Here is a 27,433-nt window from a genome sequence, read left to right as displayed (position 1 = left end):
CACGCGGAGTGCCACAGCACACCCCAGATTAAACACATCAGGAGAGGGACCACACATGCTCAGAATTAGCTAGCTGATTGTTATGTGTGCACCACAGGTCACTCGAAAGGTTAGTTCATGATTTATCATTTCACAATAGATTTTTTTTTTCACAGAAACTACTCATCAGTCAATTATTTCTCCAACAACAAGCCAAGCCTGTCCAGCAGTGCTTTCCACACATCTTTTCTTTCTAAATACTTTCTACTGCCCCCGCCATTCCCGCCAACTCTTGCTGGGGTACGGTTGCACAGGCGCTAGCAAGTACTTCACCCAAGTGGCCATTCTTCATGTGCAAGCCCAGGTGGTAAACGTTGACAGGCTAATCAACCATGGAAGGCATCGCAGCCTAGCCCATTCTGGTCCTGGCCTGACACTTTCCAGCAGGAGTCACTGATTAGTGATCTGGAGTCAGGGGAGTGGGGGGGGGGGGAGAACAATGGCAGATTAATCCTCCCCCTAACGCAGGGGTACTGAGTCCAGTTGTAGCAAACCCCACTCCAATGCTGCGCATGGTGAGCTCTGAGACCCCGGCACAGACCAGGGACGGGAGCTGGCACCTTTCTGGTCTGTGTGGTCCAGTATCACAGCGGGCGGTGCCTTTACCCAATCAGGGCACTGATATTTACAAGGGAAATACAACCCTACAAATTGGAGCAAACTTTAAGCTCAAATTTTCAAGCCTGCTGTTTCACTATTTGGTTATTTGCAGCTGTGAACTAGGGCAATAAAATTGGCTGCTTAATAGTTCAATTGTAAACAATTTTACAACACCAAGTTATAGTCCAGCAATTTTATTTTAAATTCACAAGCTTTCGGAGGCTTCCTCCTTCGTCAGATCGTTCACCTGACATCGTTCACCTGACGAAGGAGGAAGCCTCCGAAAGCTTGTGAATTTAAAATAAAATTGCTGGACTATAACTTGGTGTTGTAAAATTGTTTACAATTGTCAACCCCAGTCCATCACCGGCATCTCCACATCATTAATAGTTCAAGGCAGCAGGAGAAGCAGGACTGGTCTCCACATCGCTGGCCTAGGGAGCGGAAAAAACACAGCCAGAGTCTCTGCTCCTGATCGCTTGTGCGAAGCAGCGGAGGGCAGCCAGCAGCAGTGGAACTATACCCCAGCACAAGTCTGTGCCTTTAGGGGAGGGGGGAGGAAAATGTGTTAGGGGAGGGAGGGAAATCGTGGATATTAATTGCAACGGCCACATTGTCAAGAAAGTTTTCAAATGGGGCTTGCGAATCAACACCACTGCAGTAACTCCGCTTTCACTGAACACCTGCTGCGAGATCACCAACAGGACTTGAACTGCTAAATTAAAACGGAGCCGCCCCGCTTTGGGCACTGTCCTGCATCGGGCACCGTCCTGCATCGGGCACCGTCCTGCATCGGGCACAATCCCACTTCAGGTACAATCCGGCTTCAGGCACCATCCCGTTTCAGGCACCGTCCCGCTTCAGGTACCGTTTCAGGTACCGTTTCAGGCACCGTCCCGCTTCAGGTACCGCTTCAGGCACCGTCCCGCTTCAGGTACCGTTTCAGGCACCGTCCCGCTTCAGGTACCGTTTCAGGCACCGTCCCGCTTCAGGTACCGTTTCAGGCACCGTCCCGCTTCAGGCACCGTTTCAGGCACCGTCCCACTTCAGGTACCGTTTCAGGCACCGTCCCGCTTCAGGCACCGTTTCAGGCACCGTCCCGCTTCAGGTACCGTTTCAGGCACCGTCCCGCTTCAGGCACCGCTTCAGGCACCGTCCCGCTTCAGGTACCGCTTCAGGCACCGTCCCGCTTCAGGTACCGCTTCAGGCACCGTCCCGCTTCAGGTACCGTTTCAGGCACCGTCCCGCTTCAGGCACTGCTTCAGGCACCGTCCCGCTTCAGGTACCGCTTCAGGCACCGTCCCGCTTCAGGTACCGCTTCAGGCACCGTCCCGCTTCAGGTACCGTTTCAGGCACCGTCCCGCTTCAGGCACCGCTTCAGGCACCGTCCCACTTCAGGTACCGTCCCGCTTCAGACACCGCTTCAGGTACCGCCCCGCTTCAGACACCGCTTCAGGCACCGTCCCGCTTCAGACGCCGCTTCAGGCACCGTCCCGCTTCAGGCACCGTCCCGCTTCAGGCACCGTTTCAGGCACCGTCCCGCTTCAGGCACCGTCCCGCTTCAGACACCGCTTCAGGCACCGTCCCGCTTCAGGCACCGTCCCGCTTCAGACACCGCTTCAGGCACCGTCCCGCTTCAGGCACCGTCCCGCTTCAGGCATTGTCCTGCTTCAGATACCGTCCCGCTTCAGGTACCGTCCCGCTTCAGGCACCGCTTCAGGTACCGTCCCGCTTCAGGCACCGCTTCAGGTACCGTCCCGCTTCAGGCACCGCTTCAGGTACCGTCCCGCTTCAGGCACCGCTTCAAGTACCGTCCAGCTTCAGGCACCACTTCAGGCACCGCTTCAGGTACCGTCCCGCTTCAGGCACCGCTTCAGGTACCGTCCCGCTTCAGGTACCGTCCCGCTTCAGGTACCGTCCCGCTTCAGGCACCGCTTCAGGTACCGTCCCGCTTCAGGTACCGTCCCGCTTCAGGTACCGTCCCGCTTCAGGCACCGTTTCAGGCACCGCTTCAGGTACCGTCCCGCTTCAGGCACCGTTTCAGGCACCGCTTCAGGTACCGTTCCGCTTCAGGCACCACTTCAGGTACCGTCCAGCTTCAGGCACCACTTCAGGTACCGTCCCGCTTCAGGTACCGTTCCGCTTCAGGCACCACTTCAGGTACCGTCCCGCTTCAGGTACCGTCCCGCTTCAGGCACCACTTCAGGTACCGTCCCGCTTCAGGCACCGCTTCAGGTACCGTCCCGCTTCAGGTACCATCCCGCTTCAGGCACCGCTTCAGGTACCGTCCCGCTTCAGGCACCGCTTCAGGTACCGTCCCGCTTCAGGCACCGCTTCAGGTACCGTCCCGCTTCAGGCACCGCTTCAGGTACCGTCCCGCTTCAGGCACCGCTTCAGGTACCGTCCCGCTTCAGGCACCACTTCAGACACTGTCCCACTTCAGGTACCATCCCCGCTTCAGGTACCGCTTCAGACACTGTCCCACTTCAGGCACCACTTCAGACACTGTCCCACTTCAGGTACCATCCCCGCTTCAGGTACCGCTTCAGGCACTGTCCCGCTTCAGGCACCATCCTGCACCACAGGTTCTGAACCGTGCTGTGCTGCATTATGAAGAGCTCCAGTTCGTACAGGGTGGGGGACAGGGCAATGACTGCTTCATCTACTGCATCTGGGACATGGCCTACAGGAAGGCTCTGGCCGGTCTCTAGTTTCATTTCACCCCTCTGCACAGAAAATTGGGTCACAACATTTTTTTAGAAATGAATGTGAAAACAAACACAAGGATCGGTGCTTGGGCCTCAGCTATTTACAATCTATATTAATGACATAGATGAAGGGACTGAGTGTAATGTATCCAAGTTTACTGACGATACAAAGCTAGGCGGGAAAGTAAGCTGTGAGGAGGACACAAAGAGTCTGCAAAGGGATTTAGACAGATTAAGTGAGTGGGCGAGAAGGTGGCAGATGGAGTATAATGTGGGGAAATGCGAAATTATCCACTTTGGTAGGAAGATTAGACAAACAGAATATTTTTTAAATGGTGAGAAACTATTAAACGTTGGTGTCCAGAGAGACTTGGGCGTTCTCGTACAAGAAACACAAAAAGTTAGTATGCAGGTACAGCAGGTAATTAGAAAAGCAAATGGCATGTTGGCCTTTATTGCAAGGGGGTTGGAGTACAAGAGTGAGGAAGTCTTACTACAATTGTACAGGGTTTTAGTGAGACCTCACCTGGAGTACTGTGTAGAATTTTGGTCTCCTTATCTAAGGAAGGATATACTTGACTTAGAGGTGGCACAACAAAGGTTCACGAGATTAATTCCTGGGAAGAGAAGATTGTCCTATGAGGAGAGGTTGAGTAGAATGGGCCTATGCTCTCTGGAGTTTAGAAGAATGAGAGGTGAACTCATTGAAACATATAAGATTATGAAGGAGCTTGACAGGGTAGATGCTGAGAGATTGTTTCCCCTGGATAGAGAGTCTAGAACTGGGAGGCGTAATCGAAGGATATGGGGTCGGCCATTCAAGACTGAGCTGAGGAAGAATTTCTTCAAGCAGAGGGTGTGAATCTTTGGAATTCTCTACCCCAGAGGGCTGTGGATGCTGAGACGTTGAATATTCAAGGCTGAGGTGGATAGATTTTTGGACTCTAGGGGAATCAAGGGATATGGGGATCGGGCTGGAAAGTCAATTTGAGGTCGAAGATCAGCCATGATCTTACTGAATGGCGGAGCAGGCTTGAGGGGCCGTGTGGCCTACTCCTGCTCCTATTTCTTATGTTCTAAACTATAAACTCAATGAGTAGAATGATTTTCTTTTACAAAATTACAGGTTAATGAATTTCTAAATGACAAGGATTTAAGCTTCTTTCCTCTTGAGCAGTCTGAACGCTAGGATAAAATCAGGAAATGATGCGTAGAATTACATAGAATGTACAGCAGAGAAACACACGTGTATATTGGAAATACACGGCAGGTCCGCCAGCACGGAGCAAGAAATACCGGGAATATTTCAGCGGGAACTATCGGAGCTGAGAAACACTGGGAATGTTTCAGCAGGAACTATCGGAGCTGAGAAACACTGGGAATGTTTCAGCAGGAACTATCGGAGCTGAGAAACACTGGGAATGTTTCAGCGGGAACTATCGGAGCTGAGAAACACCGGGAACGTTTCAGCGGGAACTATCGGAGCTGAGAAACACTGGGAATATTTCAGCAGGAACTATCGGAGCTGAGAAACACCGGGAACGTTTCAGCGGGAACCATCGGAGCTGAGAAACACTGGGAATATTTCAGCAGGAACTATCGGAGCTGAGAAACACTGGGAACGTTTCAGCAGGAACTATCGGAGCTGAGAAACACTGGGAATGTTTCAGCAGGAACTATCGGAGCTGAGAAACACTGGGAATGTTTCAGCGGGAACTATCGGAGCTGAGAAACACTGGGAATGTTTCAGCGGGAACTATTGGAGCTGAGAAACACTGGGAATGTTTCAGCGGGAACTATCGGAGCTGAGAAACACTGGGAATGTTTCAGCGGGAACCATCGGAGCTGAGAAACACTGGGAATATTTCAGCGGGAACCATCGGAGCTGAGAAACACTGGGAATGTTTCAGCGGGAACCATCGGAGCTGAGAAACACTGGGAATGTTTCAGCGGGAACCATCGGAGCTGAGAAACACCGTGAACGTTTCAGCGGGAACCATCGGAGCTGAGAAACACCGGGAACGTTTCAGCGGGAACTATCGGAGCTGAGAAACACCGGGAACGTTTCAGCGGGAACCATCGGAGCTGAGAAACACTGGGAATATTTCAGCGGGAACCATCGGAGCTGAGAAACACTGGGAACGTTTCAGCGGGAACCATCGGAGCTGAGAAACACTGGGAATATTTCAGCGGGAACCATCGGAGCTGAGAAACACTGGGAATGTTTCAGCGGGAACCATCGGAGCTGAGAAACACTGGGAATGTTTCAGCGGGAACTATCGGAGCTGAGAAACACTGGGAATGTTTCAGCGGGAACTATCGGAGCTGAGAAACACCGGGAACGTTTCAGCGGGAACTATCGGAGCTGAGAAACACCGGGAACGTTTCAGCAGGAACTATCGGAGCTGAGAAACACAGGGAACGTTTCAGCGGGAACTATCGGAGCTGAGAAACACCGGGAACGTTTCAGCGGGAACCATCGGAGCTGAGAAACACCGGGAACGTTTCAGCGGGAACTATCGGAGCTGAGAAACACCGGGAACGTTTCAGCGGGAACCATCGGAGCTGAGAAACACCGGGAATGTTTCAGCGGGAACCATCGGAGCTGAGAAACACCGGGAACGTTTCAGCGGGAACCATCGGAGCTGAGAAACACAGGGAACGTTTCAGCGGGAACTATCGGAGCTGAGAAACACAGGGAACGTTTCAGCGGGAACCATCGGAGCTGAGAAACACCGGGAACGTTTCAGCGGGAACTATCGGAGCTGAGAAACACAGGGAACGTTTCAGCGGGAACCATCGGAGCTGAGAAACACCGGGAACGTTTCAGCGGGAACCATCGGAGCTGAGAAACACCGGGAACGTTTCAGCGGGAACCATCGGAGCTGAGAAACACTGGGAACGTTTCAGCGGGAACTATCGGAGCTGAGAAACACCGGGAACGTTTCAGCGGGAACTATCGGAGCTGAGAAACACCGGGAACGTTTCAGCGGGAACCATCGGAGCTGAGAAACACCGGGAATGTTTCAGCGGGAACCATCGGAGCTGAGAAACACCGGGAACGTTTCAGCGGGAACTATCGGAGCTGAGAAACACCGGGAACGTTTCAGCGGGAACTATCGGAGCTGAGAAACACCGGGAACGTTTCAGCGGGAACTATCGGAGCTGATGTATGGTCCCACCTGAAACGTTAACCTGTTGTTTCTCATTTAGCTGCTGTTTATTTCCAGCATTTTCTGTGTTTATTTCAGATTTCCGGCATTTGTAGGTTTTATATTTTATCTCCACCGGAATCACTTGTCTTGTCTCTTGTCCGACTTCTGGTCATTGATCACATCTCTGATTCCTCTGACTCTTCTCCACAAAACCGGGGTTTAAGGTCTGTGAAAAAGGCTGTGGGGCAGTAGGGTAACAAGAGAGCCCCTCATTCACTGTCTCCTTCCCAGCATTGTGCGGATCTCGAGCGGGAGACATTCTGCCTATGCCGCCCCTGCTGTGATTTCGGGTCACCTCACTCAGTTGGTAGCACTCTTACTTGGGTCAGGAGGCTGTGAGCCTTATCTCAGGACAGCTCGTAACCTGGGCTGATATTCCAGTGCAGTACTAAGGGAGTGCTCCTGTCTGCCTGTTTGGATCCCATGGCATCAGTCAAAGAAGAACAGGGACTTCTCTCACTGTCCCGGCCAACAGTCCTCCCTCAACCAGTGAAACCATAAAAACATTGTGGTTTGTGGGATCTTGTGCACAAACTAGCTGCTGCAATCAACTACATAGCAACAGTCACTTCACTCCAAAAAGTAGTTTATTGCGTGATTCACTCTGACACACGTGAAAGACATGATAAGTGCAAGTCTTCTTAGAAACGTGGGTCCTTTTTAGACGCAGTGGCTCCTTCTATCGAGCGGTGAATCCTCCCAGGCAGAATCATCACTGGCGTTTGTTTAGATAGTTAGACAATATCATTTTCTTTGTTAAAAGTTGCCAGCTTAGGAACAGTAGGAATGGATCATTTTACTGCACAGTGCCAAAAGCATCTCAAGCCTCCAGTCTTAAGGATCAACAAGGTCATCTATGTGCGGAACCACAAGAGATGGGTGAGATCCTGAATGAATATTTCACATCGGTATTTACGGTTGAGAAAGGCATGGATGTTAGGGAACTTGGGGAAATAAATAGTGATGTCTTGAGGAGTGTACATATTACAGAGAGGGAGGTGCTGGAAGTCTTAACGCGCATCAAGGTAGATAAATCTCCGGGACCTGATGAAATGTATCCCAGGACGTTATGGGAGGTTAGGGAGGAAATTGCAGGTCCCCCAGCAGAGATATTTGAATCATCGACAGCTACAGGTGAGGTGCCTGAAGATTGGAGGGTAGCAAATGTTGTGCCTTTCTTTAAGAAGGGCGGCAGGGAAAAGCCTGGGAACTACAGACCGGTGAGCCTGACATCTGTAGTGGGTAAGTTGTTAGAGGGTATTCTGAGGGACAGGATCTACAGGCATTTGGAGAGGCAGGGACTAATTAGGAACAGTCAGCATGGTTTTGTGAGAGGAAAATCATGTCTCACGAATTTGATTGAGTTTTTTGAAGGGGTAACCAAGAAGATAGATGAGGGCTGTGCAGTAGACGTGGTCTACATGGACTTTAGCAAAGCCTTTGACAAGGTACCGCATGGTAGGTTGTTACATAAGGTTAAATCTCATGGGATCCAAGGTGAGGTAGCCAATTGGATACAAAATTGGATTGACGACAGAAGACAGAGGGTGGTTGTGGAGGGTTGTTTTTCAAACTGGATGCCTGTGTCCAGCGGTGTGCCTCAGGGATCGGTGCTGGGTCCGCTGTTATTTGTTATTTATATTAATGATTTGGATGAGAATTTAGGAGGCATGGTTAGTAAGTTTGCAGATGACACCAAGATTGGTGGCATTGTGGACAGTGAAGAAGGTTATCTAGGATTGCAACGGGATCTTGATAAATTGGGCCAGTGGGCCGATGAATGGCAGATGGAGTTTAATTTAGATAAATGTGAGGTGATGCATTTTGGTAGATCGAATCGGGCCAGGACCTACTCCGTTAATGGTAGGGCGTTGGGGAGAGTTATAGAACAAAGAGATCTAGGAGTACAGGTTCATAGCTCATGGAAAGTGGAGTCACAGGTGGATAGGGTGGTGAAGAAGGCATTCAGCATGCTTGGTTTCGTTGGTCAGAACATTGAATACAGGTGTTGGGATGTCTTGTTGATGTTGTACAAGACATTAGTTAGGCCACACTTGGAATACAGTGACAGACTTGTACACACCAGTATTGTACCCCAGTGTTATACAGTAACAGACCTGTACCCACCAGTACTGTACCCCAGTGTTATACAGTGACAGACCTGTACCACCAGTATTGTACCCCGGTGTTATACAGTGACAGACCTGTACCCAGCGGTGCTGTACCCCAGTGTTATACAGTGACAGACCTGTACCTACCAATATTGTACCCCGGTATTATACAGTGACAGACTTGTACCCACTAGTACTGTACCCCAGTGTTATACAGTGACAGACCTGTACCTACCAATATTGTACCCCAGTGTTATACAACGACAGACCTGTACCCACCAGTACTGTACCCCAGTGTTATACAGTGACAGACTTGTGCGCACCATAAGAACATAAGAAATAGGAGCAGGAGTAGGCCATACTCGAGCCTGCTCCGCCATTCAATAAGACCATGGCTGATCTTCGACCTCAATTCCACTTTCCCGCCCGATCCCCATATCCTTTGATTCCTCTAGAGTCCAAAAATCTATCGATCTCAGCCTTGAATATATTCAATGACTCAGCATTCACGGCCCTCTGGAGTAGAGATTCACAACCCTCTGCCTGAAGAAATTCTTCCTTGTCTCAGTCTTCAATGGTTGACCCCTTATCCTGTGACCATGCCCCCTAGTTCTAGACTCTCCATCCAGGGGAAACAATCTCTCGGCAACTACCCTGTCAAGCCCCCTCAGAATCTTCTATGTTTCAATGAGATCACCTCTCATTCTTCTAAACTCCAGAGAGAATAGGCCCATTCTGCTCAACCCCGCCTCATAGGACAACTCTCTAATCCCAGGAATTAATCTAGTGAACCTTCGTTGTGCCGCCTCTAAGGCAAGTATATTCGTCCTTGGATAAGGAGACCAAAACTCTACACAGTACTCAGTAAAGCTCTGAACAACTGTAATAAGACTTCCTTACTCTTATACTCCAACCCCCTTGCAATAAAGGCCAACATACTATTTGCTTTCCTAATTGCCTGCTGTACCTGCATACTAACTTTTTGTGTTTCTTGTACGAGGACACCCAAGTCTCTCTGGACACCAACATTTCAGGGAGACTTGGGTGTCCTCGCACACCAGTACTGTACCCCAGTGTTATACAGTGACAGACCTGTACTCACCAGTACTGTACCCCAGTGTTATACAGTGACAGACCTGTACTCACCAGTACTGTACCCCAGTGTTATACAGTGACAGACCTGTACTCACCAGTACTGTACCCCAGTGTTATAGTGACAGACCTGTACTCACCAGTACTGTACCCCAGTGTTAAACAGTTCAGAATGCTCTCTCCACACACAACCCAAGTCTGGATAGACCGAAACCAGAATTGCACTGCTGTGTTTGTCAGTTCAAGCGACTCACTTAAACTTTACCTGAAAATCTGTTTGACTGTGTGGTGCGGTGAGGCAAGAGCTCGGACAATGCTCTATTCGTTTTGTTGTTGCACTAATGAAGCAGTGGGCGGAGGACCGGTATTACTCACATGCTGTGTCAGGAGGGTGAGGTGACTGGATGAGGAGTACTGTCGAGCTGCCTGCTTCGCTGCCAGACGCTGCAGCACGATGGTGATGGCTTCATGGTTCAAGTCCTCATACTGAGTGGGCCGAAGATCGCCTCCCCCAAACACGCCGGCCGTGCCCGGACGCTGCCGGTGGGGGCATCGCGCGCCCGATCCTGGGGAGAAGGGCAGAGTCACAGTGTGAATCATCCACGCTGGAAGTCACCGGATTGCATTGTGTAGTGAGGCCAGTGCCCAAACTCAGGAGATTCCCACACCACACCTCGTGGTACGACCATCCATGCTGCACTTTCTCCAATCCGTGGCCTTTCAATGAAAAAAAGTCTCACTAGATCGTCAACAGACTGACAGCAGGAGGCGCAAACACCGCCCAGTCCCTTCCTTTATACAGCGCCTTTAAGGTAGTAAAACGTCCCAAGGCACTTCACAGGAGCGGAATCAAACAAAAATCTGACACCGAGCTTCATAAAGAGATATTAGCACAGGTGGCCAAAAGCTTGGTCAACAGGTAGGTTTTAAGGAGCATCTTAAAGGAGGAGAGAGACAGAGAGGTTTAGGGTGGGAATTCCAGAGATTAGGGCCTAGGCAGCTGAAGACACAGCCGCCAATGGTGAAGCAATGGAAATCGGGGATGCGCAAGAGGCTGCAATTGGAGGAACGCAGAGATCTCAGTGGTTTGTAGGGCTGGAGGAGGTAAGAGAGATAGAGAGGGGGCAAGGGGATGGAGCGATATGAAAGCAAGGATGAGAATTTTAAAATCGAGGTGTTGCCGGACTGGGAGCCAATGTAGCAGCGAGCACACGGGTGATGGGTGAACGGGACTTAGCACGTCTCCAGCTCTGCTTGGCTTAACAGGGGGCATTCAAAGGGGTGCTCGGGGGCATTCTGAAGATGTACAAGTGCAAGTCCTGTCTTTTACCCACAGGAGGAAGGTGCAGCAATGAGAGTGGGGGTCGTCCGCAGGTCACGGCTGCACAACTCCCAGCGGCCAGTCAAGGCAGGCACTGACAGTAGCGCGGGAGTGGACCTCTCTATGGGGACACCTATCCGGTCTGATGCACGCGGGCTTTGCGGATCAGAACAAGTGGTGGAGACCTGTAATGCCAAGACTCCACCCCTTTTTCACTTAATGGCCATCTCCCGGAGGTGGGGGCTGTTGAAGGTGGGACGTTCAATATCATATACTAATGACACGGGGGTGCTGCTACGATACCTCCCGTGTCTTTTTTCAGCCTATTCTACAGGTTTGTGTCACTTCCAGGGCTGCTAGGTGCTGAGGAGAACACAATAGCAAGTTTAAGGAGCTAGTAAGAAGAGCAATGCCGCAGTTTTGAGGACTGTATCTCTTAGTTGATTTTTGCGTGGGAGATTTGCCTCACATAATTTTGGTTCTTGTGCCAATTATAGAAATAATTTTTTAAATGTTGCCTCCACTACCATTACTCCATACTATAGAAAGGATGTACAGGCATTGAAGAGGGTGCAATAAAGATTCACCAGGATGATACCAGAACTGAGAGGATATACTTATCAGGAAAGGCTGAACAGGAGAGGGCTCTTTTCACTCGAAAAAAGAAGGCTTAGAGGTGACCTGACAGACGTAAGATGATGAAAGGCTTTGCTAGGGTAGAAGTAGAGAAAATGATCCTCTGGGAGAAGAAATTCCTCCTCATTTCCGTCTTAAATGGGCAAACCCTTATTCTGAGACTATGCCCCCTAGTTTTAGATTCCCCACGAGCGGTAACATCCACTAAGTATCCACCCTATCGAGTCCCCTCAGAATCTTATATGTTTCAATAAGATCTCCTCTCATTTTCTGAACTCCAATGAATATAGACCCAACCTGTTCAATCTTTCCTCATAAGACAACCCTTCCATACCCAGAAAGAACCCAGTGAATCTTCTCTGAACTAGGAACATAGGAACAGGAGTAGGCCATTCAGCCCCTCGTGCCTGCTCCGCTATTTGATAAGATCATGGCTGATCTGGGATCCAACTCCATATACCTGCCTTTGGCCCATATCCCTTAATACCTTTGGTTGCCAAAAAGCTATCTATCTCAGATTTAAATTTAGCAATTGAGCTAGTATCAATTGCCGTTTGCAGAAGAGAGTTCCAAACTTCTACCACCCTTTGTGTGTAGAAATGTTTTCTAATCTCACTCCTGAAAGGTCTGACTCTAATTTTTAGACTGTGCCCCTAATGCAAGTATATGCTTCCTTAAATAAGAGCACCAGAACTGTATGCAGTGTCACCAACACCCTGTAGAGTGGTAGCATGACTGCTCTGCTTTTATACTCTGTCCCCCTAAAAATAAAGGCCAATATTCCCTTTGCCTTCCGGATTACCTGCTGCACCTGTATATTGACTTTTTGTGTTTCATGTACGAGGACACCCAGATCCCTCTGTACTGCAGCATTTTGTAGTATTTCTCCATTCAAATAATATTTTGCTTTTTTATTTTTCCTCCCAAAGTGGACGACTTCACATTTTCCCACATTTTATTCCATCTGCCAAATTTTTGCCCATTCTCTTAAGCTGTCAATAGCCCTTTACAGACACTTTGTGACCTCCTTGTAACTTGCTTTTCCACCTATCTTTGTATCATCAGCAAATTTGTCCACAAGACACTCTCTTCCTTCATCCAGGTAACAAACGTGCAAGTTCCAAAAGACATTCAGTACTCAAAAGGGTTAATCTTCGCAGTTTCATTTCAGATTCAAAATGGCCCTGGTTCCCCAACGTATTGGTCTAAGAAACAGTCCCTAATTCTCTACCGCCCTAGTTATTCGGTTCACCAGAACACTGGTCCCAGTATGGTTCAGGTGAAGCCCGTTCCAATGGAACAGCTCTCTCTTTCCCCAGTACTGGTGCCAGTACCCCATGAATCGAAACCCACTTCTCCCACACCAGTCTTTGAGCTATGCATTCATCGCTCTGATCTGATTTACCCTGTGCCAATCTGGAGATTTTTCCCTTTGTGGTTCTGCTTTTTAATTTAGTCCCTAGCTGCTCAAACTCCCTTAGCAGAACCTCTTTCTTAGTCCTGTAAAGCATACAATTCTGCGAAGATTAGTGGCAGGTCAGAAGATTGGTCAGAATATAAAAAACAGCAAAGAATGACTCAAAGAATAATAAGGAGGGAGAAATTAGAGTGCGAGAGAAAGCTAGCTAGAAATATAAAAACAGATAGTAAGAGTTTCTACTCTTATTTAAAGGTATTTAAAAAGGAAAAGTGTAAGTAAAGTGAGTGTTGGTCCTCTGGAGAGTGAGTCTTGGGAATTAATAATGGAGAATAAGGAAATGGCGGATGAATTGAACAGATATTTTGCGTCCATCTTCACTGTTCAGGATACAAATAACATGCCAGAAATAATTGTGAATCAAGAGGTGAAAGGGAGGAACTTAAATCATTTATAATCACCAGGGAAAGGGTTTTGAAAAAATTACTAGATCTAAAAGCTGACAAGTCCCCAGGTCCTAATGGACCTCACCCTAGGGTCTTAAAAGAAGTGGCTGCAGAGATAGTAGATGCATTGGTATTAATCTTCCAAAATTCCCTAGATTCTGGAAGGGTCCCATCAGATTGGAAAATAGCGAATGTAATTCCTCTATTCAAGAAAGGAGGGAGACAGAAAGCAGGAAATTACAGGCCGGTTAGTTTAACATCTGTCATAAGGAAAATGCTAGAATCTATTATTAAGGAGGTTATAGCAGGGCACTTAGAAAATCTCAATGCAATCAGGCAGAGTCAACACGGCTTTGTGAAAGGGAAATCATGTTTGACCAATTTATTAGAGTTCTTTGAGGAAGTAACAAGCAACGTGGATAAAGGGGATCCTGTGGATGTGGTGGACTTGGATTTCCAGAAGGCATTTGACAAGGTGCCACATCAAAGGCTACTACAGAGCTCACGGTGTAGGGGGTAACATATTAGCATGGATAAAGGATTGGTTAGCTAACAGGAAAAAGAGAGTAGGCATAAATGGGTCATTTTCAGGTTGGCAAGATGTAACGAGTGGAGTGCCACAGGGATCAGTGCTGGGGCCTCAACTATTTACAATCTATATCAATGACTTGGATGAAGGGACCGAATGTATGGTTGCTAAATTTGCTGATGACACAAAGGGAGATAGGAAAGTAAGTTATGAAGAGGACATAAAGAGTCTGCAAAGGGATATAGATAGGTTAAGTGAGTGGGCAAAAATTTGGCAGATGGAGTATAATGTGGGAAAATGTGAACTTGTCCACTTTGACAGTAGGAATGGAAAAGCAGTATATTATTTAAATAGAGAGAGATTACAGAACTCTGAGGTACAGAGGGATCTGGGTGTCCTAGTACATGAATCACAAAAAGTTAGTGTGCAGGTACAGCAAGTGATTAGGAAGGCAAATGGAATGTTGTCATTTATTGCAAGGGGAATGGGATATAAAAGTAGAGATGTTTTGCTACAGTTGTACAGGGCATTGGTGAGACCACATCTAGAATACTGTGTGCAGTTTTGGTCTCCTTATTAAGAAAGGACATAATTGGTTTTGGGCGGTTCAGAGAAGGTTCACTCGACTGATTCCTGGGATGAGGGGATTATCTTATGAGGAAAGATTGGACAAGTTGGGCCTGTATACACTGGAGTTTAGAAGAATGAGAGGTGATCTTATTGAAATATATAAGATCCTGAGGGGACTAGAAGGGGTAGATGCTGAGAGGATATTTTTCCCCTTGTGGGAGAGACTAGAACTGGGGGCGACAGTTTAAAAATAAGGGGTCTCCCATTTAAGACGGAGATGAGGAGAATTTTTTTCTCTCAGAGGGTCGTGAGTCTGTGGAACTCCCTTCCCCAGAGAGCGGTGGAGGCAGGGTCATTGAATATTTTTAAGGCTGAGTTAGATAGATTCCTGATTAACAAGGGAGTCAAAGGTTACAGTAGGTAGATGGGAAAGTAGGGTTGAGGTCACAATCAGATCAGCCATGATATTATCAAATGGCAGAGCAGGCTCGAGAGGCCAAATGGCCTACTCCTGCTCTTAATTCGTATGTTAGTATGTCCTACCTATGTCATTGGTACCGACATGGACCACGACAACTGGATCCTCCCCCACCCCCCAACTCCAAGTTCCTCTCCAGCCCTGAAGAGAAAGTGGCAAGTTGGATCCAAAATTGGCTCAGTGGCAGGAAGCTAACGGTAATGGTCGACGGGTATTTTTGTGACTAGAAGGCTGTTTCTAGTGGGGTTCCGCAGGGCTCTGTACTGGGTCCATTGCTTTTTGTAGTATATATCAATGATTTAGACTTAAATGTAGGGGGTGTGATTAAGAAGTTTGCAGATGATACAAAAATTGGCCATGTGGTTGATAGTGAGGAGGAAAGCTGTAAACTACAGGAAGATATCAACGGACTGGTCAGGTGGGCAGAAAAGTGGCAAATGGAATTCAATCTGGAGAAGTGTGAGGTAATGCATTTGGGGAGGGCAAACAAGGCAAGTGAATACACAATAAATGGGAGGATACTGAGAGGTGTAGAGGAACAGAAGGACCTTGGAGTGCATGTCTACAGATCCCTGAAGGTAGCAGGACAGGTAGATAAGGTGGTTAAGAATGTATATGGGATACTTTCCTTTATTAGCCAAGGCATAGAATATAAGATCAGGGAGGTTATGCTGAAACTGTATAAAACACTAGTTAGACCACAGCTTGAGTACTGCACACAGTTCTGGTCACCACATTACAGGAAAGATGTGATTGCACTGGAGAGGGTACAGAGGAGATTTACGAGGATGTTGCCAGGACTGGAGAATTTTAGCTATGAGGAAAGATTGGATAGGCTGAGGTTGCTTTCTTTGGAGCAGAGGCAGCTGAGGGGAGATTTAATTGAGGGGCCTAGATAGGGTGGATAGGAAGGACCTATTTCCCTTAGCAGAGAGGTCAATAACCAAGGGGCATAGATTTTAAGTAATTGGTCGAAGGATTAGAGGGGAGTTGAGGAGAAAATCTTTTCACCCAGAGGGTGGTGGGGGTCTGGAACTCACTGCCTGAAAGGGTGGGAGAGGCAGAAACCCTCAACTCATTTAAAAAGTACCTGGATGTGCATCTGAAGTGCTGTAACCTACAAGGCTACAGACCAAGAGCTGGAAAATGGGATTAGGCTGGATAGCCCTTTTTCGACCGGCACAGACACGATGGGCGGGATGGCCTCCTTTTGTGCCGTAGATTTCTATGATTCTATGACTATCAGAAATAGTGGGGAACCAAGGGTCTAATGAGAAGAAGGAACTTCAAATAATTTAGATTAGTAAAGAAGAGGTACTGGAGAAATTAATGGGACTAAAACCGCATAAATCCCCTGGGCCTGATGGTCTATATCCTAGGGTTTTCAAAGAGGTGGCTGCAGAGATAGTGGATGCATTGGTTTTGATCTTCCAGAATCCCCTAGATTCTAGAACAGTCCCCATGAATTGGAAGGTAGCAAATGTAACCTCGCTATTCAAGAAAGGAGGGAGAGAGAAAACAGGGAACTAACTATAGGCCAGTTATCCTGACATCAGTGAGAGGGAAAATGCTAGAATCTATCATTAAGGACGTAGTAACAGGGCACTTAGAAAATCATAATATGATTACACAGAGTCAACACAGTTTTATGAAAGTGAAATCGTGTTGACAAATCTGTTAGTTTTTTGAGGATGTAACTAGCAGGGTAGATAAAGGGGAACCGGTGGATGTCGTATATTTGGATTTTCAAAAGGCATTCAATAAGGTGCCACACAAGAGGTTGTTACATAAGATTAGGAATGGGGGGTAATATATTAGCATGGATTGAGGATTGGTTAACAGACAGAAAACAGAGAGTAGGAATAAATGGGTCATTTTCGGGTTGACAGGCTGTAACTAGTGGGGTGCCGCAAGAATCAGTGCTTGGGCCTCAGCTATTTACAATCTATATTAATGACTTAGACGAAGGGACCGAGTGCAATGTATCCAAATTTGCTGACAATACAAAGCTAGGCGGGAAAGTAAGCTGTGAGGAGGACACAAAGAGGCTGCAAAGGGATATAGACAGGTTAAGTGAGTGGGCGTGACAGATGGAGTATGATGTGGGGAAATGTGAAATTATCCACTTTGGTAGGAACATAGGAACAGGAGTAGGCCATTCAGCCCCTCATGCCTTCTCCGCCATTTGATAAGATCATGGCTAATCTGTGATCGAACTCCATATACCTGCCTTTGGCCCATATCCCTTAATACCTTTGGTTGCCAAAAAGCTATCTATCTCACATTTTAATTTAGCAATTGAGCTAGTATCAATTGCCGTTTGCGGAAGAGAGTTCCAAACTCCCACAACCCTTTGTGTGTAGAAATGTTTTCTAATCTCGTTCCTGAAAGGTCTGGCTCTAATTTTTAGACTGTGCCCCCTACTCGTAAAATCCCCAACCAGCGGAAATAGTTTCTCTTTTTCCACCCTATCTGTTCCCCTTAATATCTTATAAACTTCGATCAGATCACCCCTTAACCTTCGAAACTCTAGAGAATACAACCCCAATTTGTGAAATCTCTCCTCGTAACTTAACCCTTGAAGTCCGGGTATCATTCTAGTAAACCTACGCTGCACTCCCTCCAAGGCCAATATGTCCTTCCGAAGGTGCGGTGCCCAGAACTGCTCACAGTACTCCAGGTGCAGTCTAACCAGGGTTTTGTATAGCTGCAGCATAACTTCTGCCCCCTTGTACTCTAGTCATCTAGATATAAAGGCCAACATTCCATTTGCCTTCCTGATTATTTTCTGCACCTGTTCATGACACTTCAATGATCTATGTACCTGAACCCCTAAGTCCCTTTGGACATACACTGTTTTTAACTTTTTACCATTTAGAAAGTACCCTGTTCTATCCTTTTTTGGTCCAAAGTGGATGACCTCACATTTGTCTACATTGAATTCCGTTTGCCACAGTTTTGGCCATTCACCTAATCTATCAATATCACTTTGTAATTTTATGTTTTCATCTACACTGCTTACAATGCCACCAAGCTTTGTGTCATCGGCAAACTTAGATATGAGACTTTCTATGCCTTCATCTAAGTCGTTAATAAATATTGTGAATAATTGAGGCCCCAAGACAGATCCCTGCGGGATTCCACTAGTCACATCCTGCCAATGTGAGTACCTACCCATTATCCCTACTCTCTGTCGCCTTTCACTCAGCCAACGTCCTAACCAAGTCCATACTTTTCCCTCGATTCCATGGGCTTCTATCTTAGCTAACAGAAAGAATGGAAAAGCAGAATATTTTTTAAAAGGTGAGAGACTAAGAAATGTCAGTCGTCAGAGGGATTTGGGTGTACTTGTATATGAATCACGGAAAGTTAACATGCAGGTACAGCAAGCGATTAGGAAGGCAAATGGTATGTTGGCCTTTATTGCAAGGGGGTCGGGGTATAAGAGTAAGGAGGTCTTGTTGCAATTGTATAGGGTTCTGGTGAGACCTCACCTGGAGTACTGTGTACACTTTTAGTCTCCTTACCTAAGGAAGGATATTTGCCTTAGAGGTGGTGCAACGAAGGTTTACTAGATTGATTCCTGGGATGAGAGATTGTCCTGTGAGGCGAGGTTGAGTAGAATGGGCCTATACTCTCTGGAGTTTAGAATGAGAGGTGATCTCATTGAAACGTACAAAATTCTTAGAGGGCTTGACAGGGTAGATGCTGAGAGGTTGCTTCCCCTGGCTGGAGAGTCGAGAACTAAGGGTCATAGTCTCAAGATAAGGGGTCGGCCATTTAGGACCGAGATGAGGAAAAATTCCTTCACTGAGGGCTGTGAATCTTTGGAATTCTCTACCCCAGAGGGCTGTGGATGCTCAGTCGTTGAGTATATTCAAGGCTGAGATGGATGAATATTTGGACACTAAGGTAATCAAAGGATATGGGGATCGGGCAGGAAAGTGGAGTTGAGGTCGAAGATTAGCCACGATCTTATTGAATGGCGGAGGAGGTTCGAGGGGCCGTATGGCCTACTCCTGCTCTTATGTTCTTAGGTTCTTGTGGAGGAGACCAGAACTAGAGGTCATAAATATAAAACAGTCACTAATAAATCCAATAAGGAATTCAGGAGAAGCTTCTTTACCAAAAGAGTGGTAAGAATGTGGCACTCGCTACCACAAGGAGTAGTTGAGGCGAATAGCATCGATACGTTTAAACGGAAGCTAGATAAACACATGAGGGAGAAAGGGATAGAAGGGGAACCTGATAGGGCTAGATGAAGGAGGAAGGGAGGGGCTTGTGTGGAGCAAAAACACCGGCAGAGACCAAGTGGGCTGAATGACCTATTTCTGTGCTCTAGTTTCGTTGTAACTTCGATGTATTACTGACATTGATGGGCTTCCCAATGGGAATTCCCTATCCGTAATGCTTAGAATGCTTAGAAAAAGAGGGGGGCAAATGAAGGGAGGCCAGGCAGGTCAGGATACAGAAGAGGTGCCCCTTGTCTACCCACCAGTATGCGTCTGCCCACAGAGGTGACCATACCTCATTTTAGAAAACCATTACTGCAGACCCTTATTTCAAGTTAAGTTGTGACAGCAGACATGGTGGGACAGATACGCCTGACGGCCTGACTAACTGCTCTGCTGGTTAGTTGTTGAGGAGCACAGCAATCGCAGCACGTCATGCTTTACATGACACTGGAAGAAGGCGGCATGAGAAGGATACCAGCAGCCAGTAAAGCCTGATTGGGCATACCTATCAAGGTGCCACCAATCATATTTGCAGGCCTTGTCGCACTACCTGGTCGCTGCAGTGGGGAAAGAAAGAAAGATTTACGTTTATATGTATATATTTATGCACATTTATATATCTACATCTCAGGGAAACAAACTTTAAAGGAAACACAGCCACCTCTTCAGTCCACGCGCACTCACCCGCTGTAGCAGAAGCTGGCCGGCAGAGCTTCTGGCTGTAGATCTGAGCTGCGGCCTGGAAGGATGATGCTGGAGCGATGGGCAGACTGCTGGAGCCGGGCCGCTGGAGCTTGCCCTGGTGCTGTGGTTGACGAGATGCAGAGGCAGCTGAGCTTGGATTGCAGGCCACTGGGCCAGTCTTGCCCACTGCCTCAGCGTTGCTGAAATTCAGCAAGGCGACCGGATCCTGTGCCGGATTGGTGCAGGAGGGCGGGGAAGGGGATTGATGCAGGCTGCGGGCGTGCTCTAAGGCTGTGTACGGAGGGTAAACATGCTGATTGGAGGAGTTCTGCATCGAGGGGCTCTCCATAAAACAGAGCCTGCCATCACCTGATCCATCTGAGGCACTTAAATCTTCCTCCTTGGGCACAGCTGGTCCTGCAGAATAGGAGAGAACGACAGATCAGCCACAGTTACCATGGCACCTCAAGTAGGGAGAGGGTGAAAACAAACACAGCACAAAGCATGACTTACACAGACAGTAATCTTTTAAAATCCACACTAATAGTCAAATCATAAGAAAATATGAACTAGGAGCAGGAGTAGGCAGTACGGTCCCTCGAGCCTGCTCCGCCATTTAATAAGATCATGGCTGATCTTCGACCTCAACTCCACTTTCCGATCCCCATATCCCTTGATTCCCTTAGAGTCCAAAAATCTATCGCTCTCAGCCTTGAATATATTCAATGACTGAGCATCCACAGCCGTCTGGGGTAGAGAATTCCAAAGATTTTCAACCCTCTGAGAGAAGAAATTCCTCCTCATCTCAATCATAAATGGCCGACCCCTAATCCTGAGACTATGCCCCCTAGTTCCAGACTCTCCAGCCAGGGGAAGTAGCCTCTCAGCATCTACCCTGTCAAGCCCCCTCATGATCTTACATGTTTCAATGAGATCACCTCTCATTCTTCTAAACTCCAGAGACTATAGGCCTATTCTACTCAAACTCACCTCATAGGACAACCCTCTCATCCCAGGAATCAATCTAGTGAACCTTCGTTGCACCGCCTCTAAGGCAAGTATATTCTTCCTTAGATAAGACCAAAACTGCACACAGTACTCCAAGTCTCACTAATTGTAGCAAGATTTCCTTACTCTTGTACTCCAACCCCCTTGCAATCAAGGCCAACATCCCATTTGCCTTCCTAATTGCTTGCTGTACCTGCATGTTAACTTTCTGTGTTTCGTGTACAAGGACACCCAAATCTCTCTAAACACCAACATTTAATAGTTTCTCACCATTTAAGAAGTATTCTGTTTTTCTAATCTTCCTACCAAAGTGAATAACCTCACATTTCCCCACATTATACTCCATCTGCCACCTTCTTGCCCGCTCACTTAACCTGTCTGTATCCCTTTGCAGACTCTTTGTGTCCTCCTCACAGCTTACTTTCCCACCTAGCTTTGTATCGTCAGCAAACTTGGATACATTACACTCGGTCCCTTCATTTAAATCATTAATATAGATTGTAAATAGCTGAGAACAGGTTGCATAGACTAGGCTTGTATTCCCTTGAGTTTAGAAGATTAAGGGGTGATCTAATTGAGGTGTTTAAGACGATCAAAATGATTTGATAGGGTAGATAGAGAGAAACTATATCCTCTGATGGGGGAATCCAGAACAAGGGGGCATGATCTTAAAATTAGAGCTAGGCCGTTCGCTCTCAGCCTTGATGTCAGGAAGCACTTCTTCACACAAAGGGGAGTAGAAATCTGGAACTCTCTCCCCCGGAAAGCTGTTGAGGCCAGGGGTCAATTGAAAATTTCAAAACTGTGATTGATAGATTTTTGTCAGGTAAGGGTATTAAGGGTCATGGAACCAAGGAGGGTAAATGGAGTTAAGATTCAGACCAGCCATGATCTCACTGACTGGAGGAACAGGCTCGAAGGGCTGAATGACCTCCTCCTGCTCCTATGTTCCTGTGACATTAGGTCAGGAGTACAATGCGATGTGCCGACAGGAAGCGTAGGTTCCATGGAAAATGTTCACCATATACATCAACGATTTGGACTCGGGAATCGGAAATACAATTTCAAAATTTGGGAACAACAACAAATTGGGAGACGTAGTTAATACCGAGGAGGACCGCGACAAAATACAAGAAGACATTAATAAACGGTTGTCCTCCATGACTTTAGCAAGAGGTGCAAGACAGTTAGTAGTACAGGATGCATTGGTTACGATGCTCATGCTGGATGGGTCATACTTGTCCTCTTGCAGAATGGGTGTGTAATTGGCAAATGAATTTCAATATAGATAAGTCTGAGGTGGTGCATTTTGGTACGAAGAATAAGGAGGCCACATTTTGCTTGGAAAATAAGAATCTAAACGGGGTAGAGGAGCAGAGGGCTCTGGGGGTACAGATACACAAATAACTAAAAGTAGCGACACAGATTAATAAGGCCAGAAGAAAGCAAACCAAGCACTGGGGTTCATTTCTAGAGGGATAGAATTGAAAAGCAGAGAAATTACGATAAACTTGTATAGAACCTTGGTTAGACCACACTTGGAGTACTGTGAACAGTTCTGGTCTCCATATTATGAAAAGGATACAGAGGCATTGGAGAAGATGCAAAAAAGATTTATTAGGATGATACCAGAACTGAGAGGTTATACCTATCAGGAAAGATTGAGCAGGCTGGGGCTCTTTTCTCTAGAAAAGAGAAGACTGAGAGGTGACCTGACAGAGGTCTTTAAGATTATGAAAGGGTTTGATAGGGTAGACATAGAGAAGGTGTTTCCACTTGTGGGGGAGACCAGAACTAGGGGCCATAAATATAAAATAGTCACTAATAAATCCAATCGGGAATTCAGGAGAAACTTCTTTACCCAGAGAGTGGTGAGAATGTGGAACTCACTACCACAAGGAGTAGTTGAGGCAAATAGCATAGATGTATTTAAGGGGAAGCTCGATAAAAACATGAGGAAGAAAAGGAATAGAAGGAGATGTTGATAGGGTGAGATGAAGAAGGGTGGGAGGAGGTTCATGTGGAGCATAAACACCGGCATTGACCAGTTGGGCCGAATGTCCTGTTCCTGTGCTGTACGTTCTTTGTAAATGAAGCACATTGTTTTTCAGTGCAGAATCAGAATCAGAATCATACAACACAGAAGGAGACCATTCAGCCCATCATGTCTGTGTGGGCTCTTTGACAGAGCTTTCCAATTGATCATGAAACTACCAGATTGTAGTAAAAACCCATCTGGTTCATTTATGGCCTTTAGGGAAGGAAACCTGCCGTCCTTACCCGGTCTGGCCTATACGTGATTCCAGACCCACAGCAATGTGGTTGATTCTTAATTGCCCTCTGAAATGGCCTAGCAAGCCACTCAGTTGTAAAATCTCGCTAAAAAAAGTCATAATAAGAATAAAACCGGACGGACCACCCGGCATCGGACCACTAGGCACCGGACACAACAAAGGCAAACCAAGCCTAGTCGACCCTGCAAAGTCCTCCTCACTAACATCTGGGGACTTGTGCCAAAATTGGGAGAGCTGTCCCACAGACTAGTCAAGCAACAGCCTGACATAGCCATACTCTCAGAATCATACCTTTCAGCCAATGTCCCAGACTCTTCCATCACCATCCCTGGGTATGTCCTGTCCCACCGGCAGGACAGACCCACCAGAGGTGGCGGTACAGTGATATACAGTCAGGAGGGAGTGGCCCTGGGAGTCCTCAACATTGACTCTGGACCCCATAAAATCTCATGGCATCAGGTCAAACATGGGCAAGGAAACCTCCTGCTGATTATCAACCACCGTCCTCCCTCAGCTGATGAATCAGTCTTCCTCCATGTTGAGCACCACTTGGAGGAAGCACTGAGGGTAGCAAGGGCACAGAATGTATTCTGGATGGGGGACTTCAATGTCCATCACCAAGAGTGGCTCGGTAGCACCTCCACTGACTGAGCTGGCCGAGTCCTGAAGGACATTGTTGCCAGACTGGGCCTGCGGCAGATGGTGAGCGAACCAACACGAGGGAAAAACCTACTTGATCTCGTCCTCACCAATCTACCTGTCGCAGATGCATCTGTCCATGACAGTATTGGTAGAAGTGACCACAGCACAGTCCTCGTGGAGACAAAGTCCCATCTTTGCACTGAGGACACCATCCAACGTGTTATGTGGCACTACCACCGTGTTAAATGGCATAGATTCAGAACAGATCTAGCAGCTCAAAACTGGGCATCCATGAGGCACTGTGGGCCATCAGCAGCAGTAGAATGTATTCCAGCACAATCTGTAACGTCATGACCCGGCATATTCCTCACTCTACCATTACCAACAAGCCAGGGGATCAACCTGGTTCAATGAGGAGTGTAGAAGAGCATGCCAGGAGCAGAACCAGGCATACCTAAAAATGAGGTGCCAACCTGGTGAAGCTACAACTCAGGACTACATGCATGCTAAACAGCGGAAGCAACATGCTATAGACAGAGCTAAGCGATTCCACAACCAACGGATCAGATCAAAGCTCTGCAGTCCTGCCACATCCAGTCGTGAATGGTGGTGGACAATCAAACAACTAACGGGAGGAGGAGGCTCCTCAATGATGGCGGAGTCCAGCACGTGAGTGCAAAAGACAAGGCTGAAGCATTTGCAACCATCTTCAGACAGAAGTGCCGAGTGGATGATCCATCTCGGCCTCCTCCCGATATCCTCACCATCATAGAAGCCAGGCTTCAGCCAATTCGATTCACTCCACGTGATATCAAGAAACAGCTGAGTGCACTGGATACAGCAAAGGCTATGGGCCCCGACAACATCCCGGCTGTAGTGCTGAAGACTTGTGCTCCAGGACTAGCCGCGCCTCTAGCCAAATTGTTCCAGTACAGCTACAACACTGGCATCTACCAGACAATGTGGAAAATTGCCCAGGTATGTCCTGTCCACAAAAAGCAGGACAAATTCAATCCAGCCAATTACCGCGCCATCAGTCTGCTCTCAATCATCAGCAGAGTGATGGAAGGTGTCGTCAACAGTGCTATCAAGCGGCACTTACTCACCAATAACCTGCTCACTGATGCTCAGTTTGGGTTCCGCCAGGACCACTCGGCTCCAGACCTCATTACAGCCTTGGTCCAAACATGGACAAAAGAGCTGAATTCCAGAGGTGAGGTGAGAGTGACTGCCCTTGACATCAAAGCAGCATTTGTCCGAGTGTGGCACCAAGGAGCCCTAGTAAAATTGAAGTCAATGGGAATCGGGGGAAAACTCTCCAGTGGCTGGAGTCATACCTAGCACAAAGGAAGATGGTACTGGTTGTTGGAGGCCAATCATCTCATTGCTGCAGGAGTTCCTCGGGGCAGTGTCCTAGGCCCAATCATCTTCAGCTACTTCATCAATGACCTTCCCTCCACCATAAGCTCAGAATGGGGATGTTCACTGATGATTGCACAGTGTTCCGTTCCATTCGCAACCCCTTAGATAATGAAGCAGTCCGAGCCCGCATGCAGCAAGACCTGGACAACATCCAGGCTTGGGCTCATAAGTGGCAAGTAACATTCGCGCCAGATAAGTGCCAGGCAATGACCATCTCCAACAAGAGAGAGTCTAACCACCTCCCCTTGACATTCAGCAGCATTACCATCGCTAAATCCCCCACCATCAACATCCTGGGAGTCACCATTGACCAGAAACTTAACTAGATCAGCCACATAAATACTGTGGCTACAAGAGCAGGTCAGAGGCTGGGTATTCTGTGGCAAGTGACTCACCTCCTGACTCCCCATAGCCTTTCCACCATGTACAAGGCACAAGTCAGGAGTGTGATGGAATAATCTCCACTTGCCTGGATAAGTGCAGTTCCAACAACACTCAAGTAGCTCCACACCATCCAGGACAAAGCAGCCCGCTTGATTGACACCCCATCCACCACCCTAAACATTCACTCCCTTCACCACTGGCGCACCATAGCTGCAGTGTGTACCATCCACCGGATGCACTGCAGCAACTCGCCAAGGCTTCTTCGACAGCACCTCCCAAACCCGCGACCTCTACCACCTAGAAGGACAAGAGCAGCAGGCACATGGGAACACCACCACCTGCACGTTCCCCTCCAAGTCACACACCATCCCGACTTGGAAATATATCGCCGTTCCTTCATTGTCGGTGGGTCAAAATCCTGGAACTTCCTTCCTAACAGCACTGTGGGAGAACCTTCACCACACGGACTGCAGCGGTTCAAGAAGGCAGCTCACCACCACCTTCTCAAGGGGAAATTAGGGATGGGCAATAAATACTGGCCTTGCCAGCGACGCCCACATCCCGAATAAAAAAAAAGTACCACTCCCCAGCTCTTTCCCCTGCAAGTTTCTCCTTTTCCGTTATTTATCCAATTCCCTTTTGAATGCCTGTTTCACGTCTTGCCCGAGAGAGAGCGAGACAGAGAGAGAGAGAGACAGAAAGAATGACACAGACAGAGAGAGAGCGAGACAGAAGGGCAGCAATACATTTATGTTGCTTAATAACCATTTGTTATTGAGGGTCACTCCCATTCCCTTCATGTTACTGGGTAAGAGGATCCTTGTACATGTATTACAACACAATATGTATATTGCTCTGTATATATTTATACTTTACTAACGGTCTCATGTCTGCATGCACTGCCTGTCCACAAACCTTACTTTTCTGTTCTTGTGATTTTTGGTCACATTTTTGTCAACATTTAACATTGAAACTGATTTCTAATGGCAATCTCCAATGTGAACAGTTGCTGTTGGTTGATGAACCAATCAAATCACTCAGAATGCTTTTCCAATCATTTTTTCCCTCACTAATCATAGAATCGGAGAGAGTTACGGTCCAGGAGGCCGCCATTCGGCCCATCGTGTCCATGCTGAATATTTACAATATCTTAAAAAATTACACATTTCACAATAACATGATTAAATTGACCCACTGAAATTTCTTTTGATCTTTTAACACCTTCACTACTTAAAGGCTTCGAAAGCCTAGGCTTTGAATCGAAATTTTTACCTCATATAAATTAGAGACAGTTTTTAAACCACATCTGTGCATTCTGGACATGTGCAGCTGCTGAATCTTCCAGCACGCAATCTCTGCATCAACAGTTGAAGGGTAAGTTTTGAAGGCAAGTGGAGATTAAAAGGTTTTATTTCACACAAGTTACAAATTTATACAAATGTATTAATAATTATAGTTTTCTGTGATGAACCCCTTACAGAAAAGCAGCTGTGACAGGAAGCAACAGCTGTTATCATGAGGTTCTCTGTTGTTGGTTAGAAAGGAATGAAAGAAGACTGTTTATAGAGAACGGATATTTGCTGCAGTCAATCACCTGTTTTG

General features: G+C 47.3%; 1 protein-coding gene across 3 annotated transcripts in view; it reads right to left on the bottom strand.

Moving 5' to 3' along the window:
- The window catches only part of ttll5 (tubulin tyrosine ligase-like family, member 5), a 431,390-nt gene that overhangs the window by 238,116 nt on the left and 165,841 nt on the right, over positions 1-27,433 (bottom strand). For 2 of the 3 annotated variants that reach the window (XM_067992117.1, XM_067992118.1), the window contains 2 exons: positions 20,082-20,498; positions 10,141-10,331 (listed from right to left, as the gene is read on the bottom strand). In XM_067992117.1, coding sequence (XP_067848218.1) covers positions 10,141-10,331; positions 20,082-20,498 — 608 coding nt within the window. Of the gene's footprint in view, positions 1-7,240; positions 7,417-10,140; positions 10,332-20,081; positions 20,499-27,433 lie in introns of those variants that run through there. The other variant, XM_067992119.1, reaches the window with a different exon arrangement.

Source organism: Heptranchias perlo, chromosome 10 (assembly GCF_035084215.1).
Source record: "Heptranchias perlo isolate sHepPer1 chromosome 10, sHepPer1.hap1, whole genome shotgun sequence".
NCBI classification, from domain to species: domain Eukaryota; kingdom Metazoa; phylum Chordata; class Chondrichthyes; order Hexanchiformes; family Hexanchidae; genus Heptranchias; species Heptranchias perlo.
This window is presented reverse-complemented; position numbering and strand designations above follow the sequence as displayed.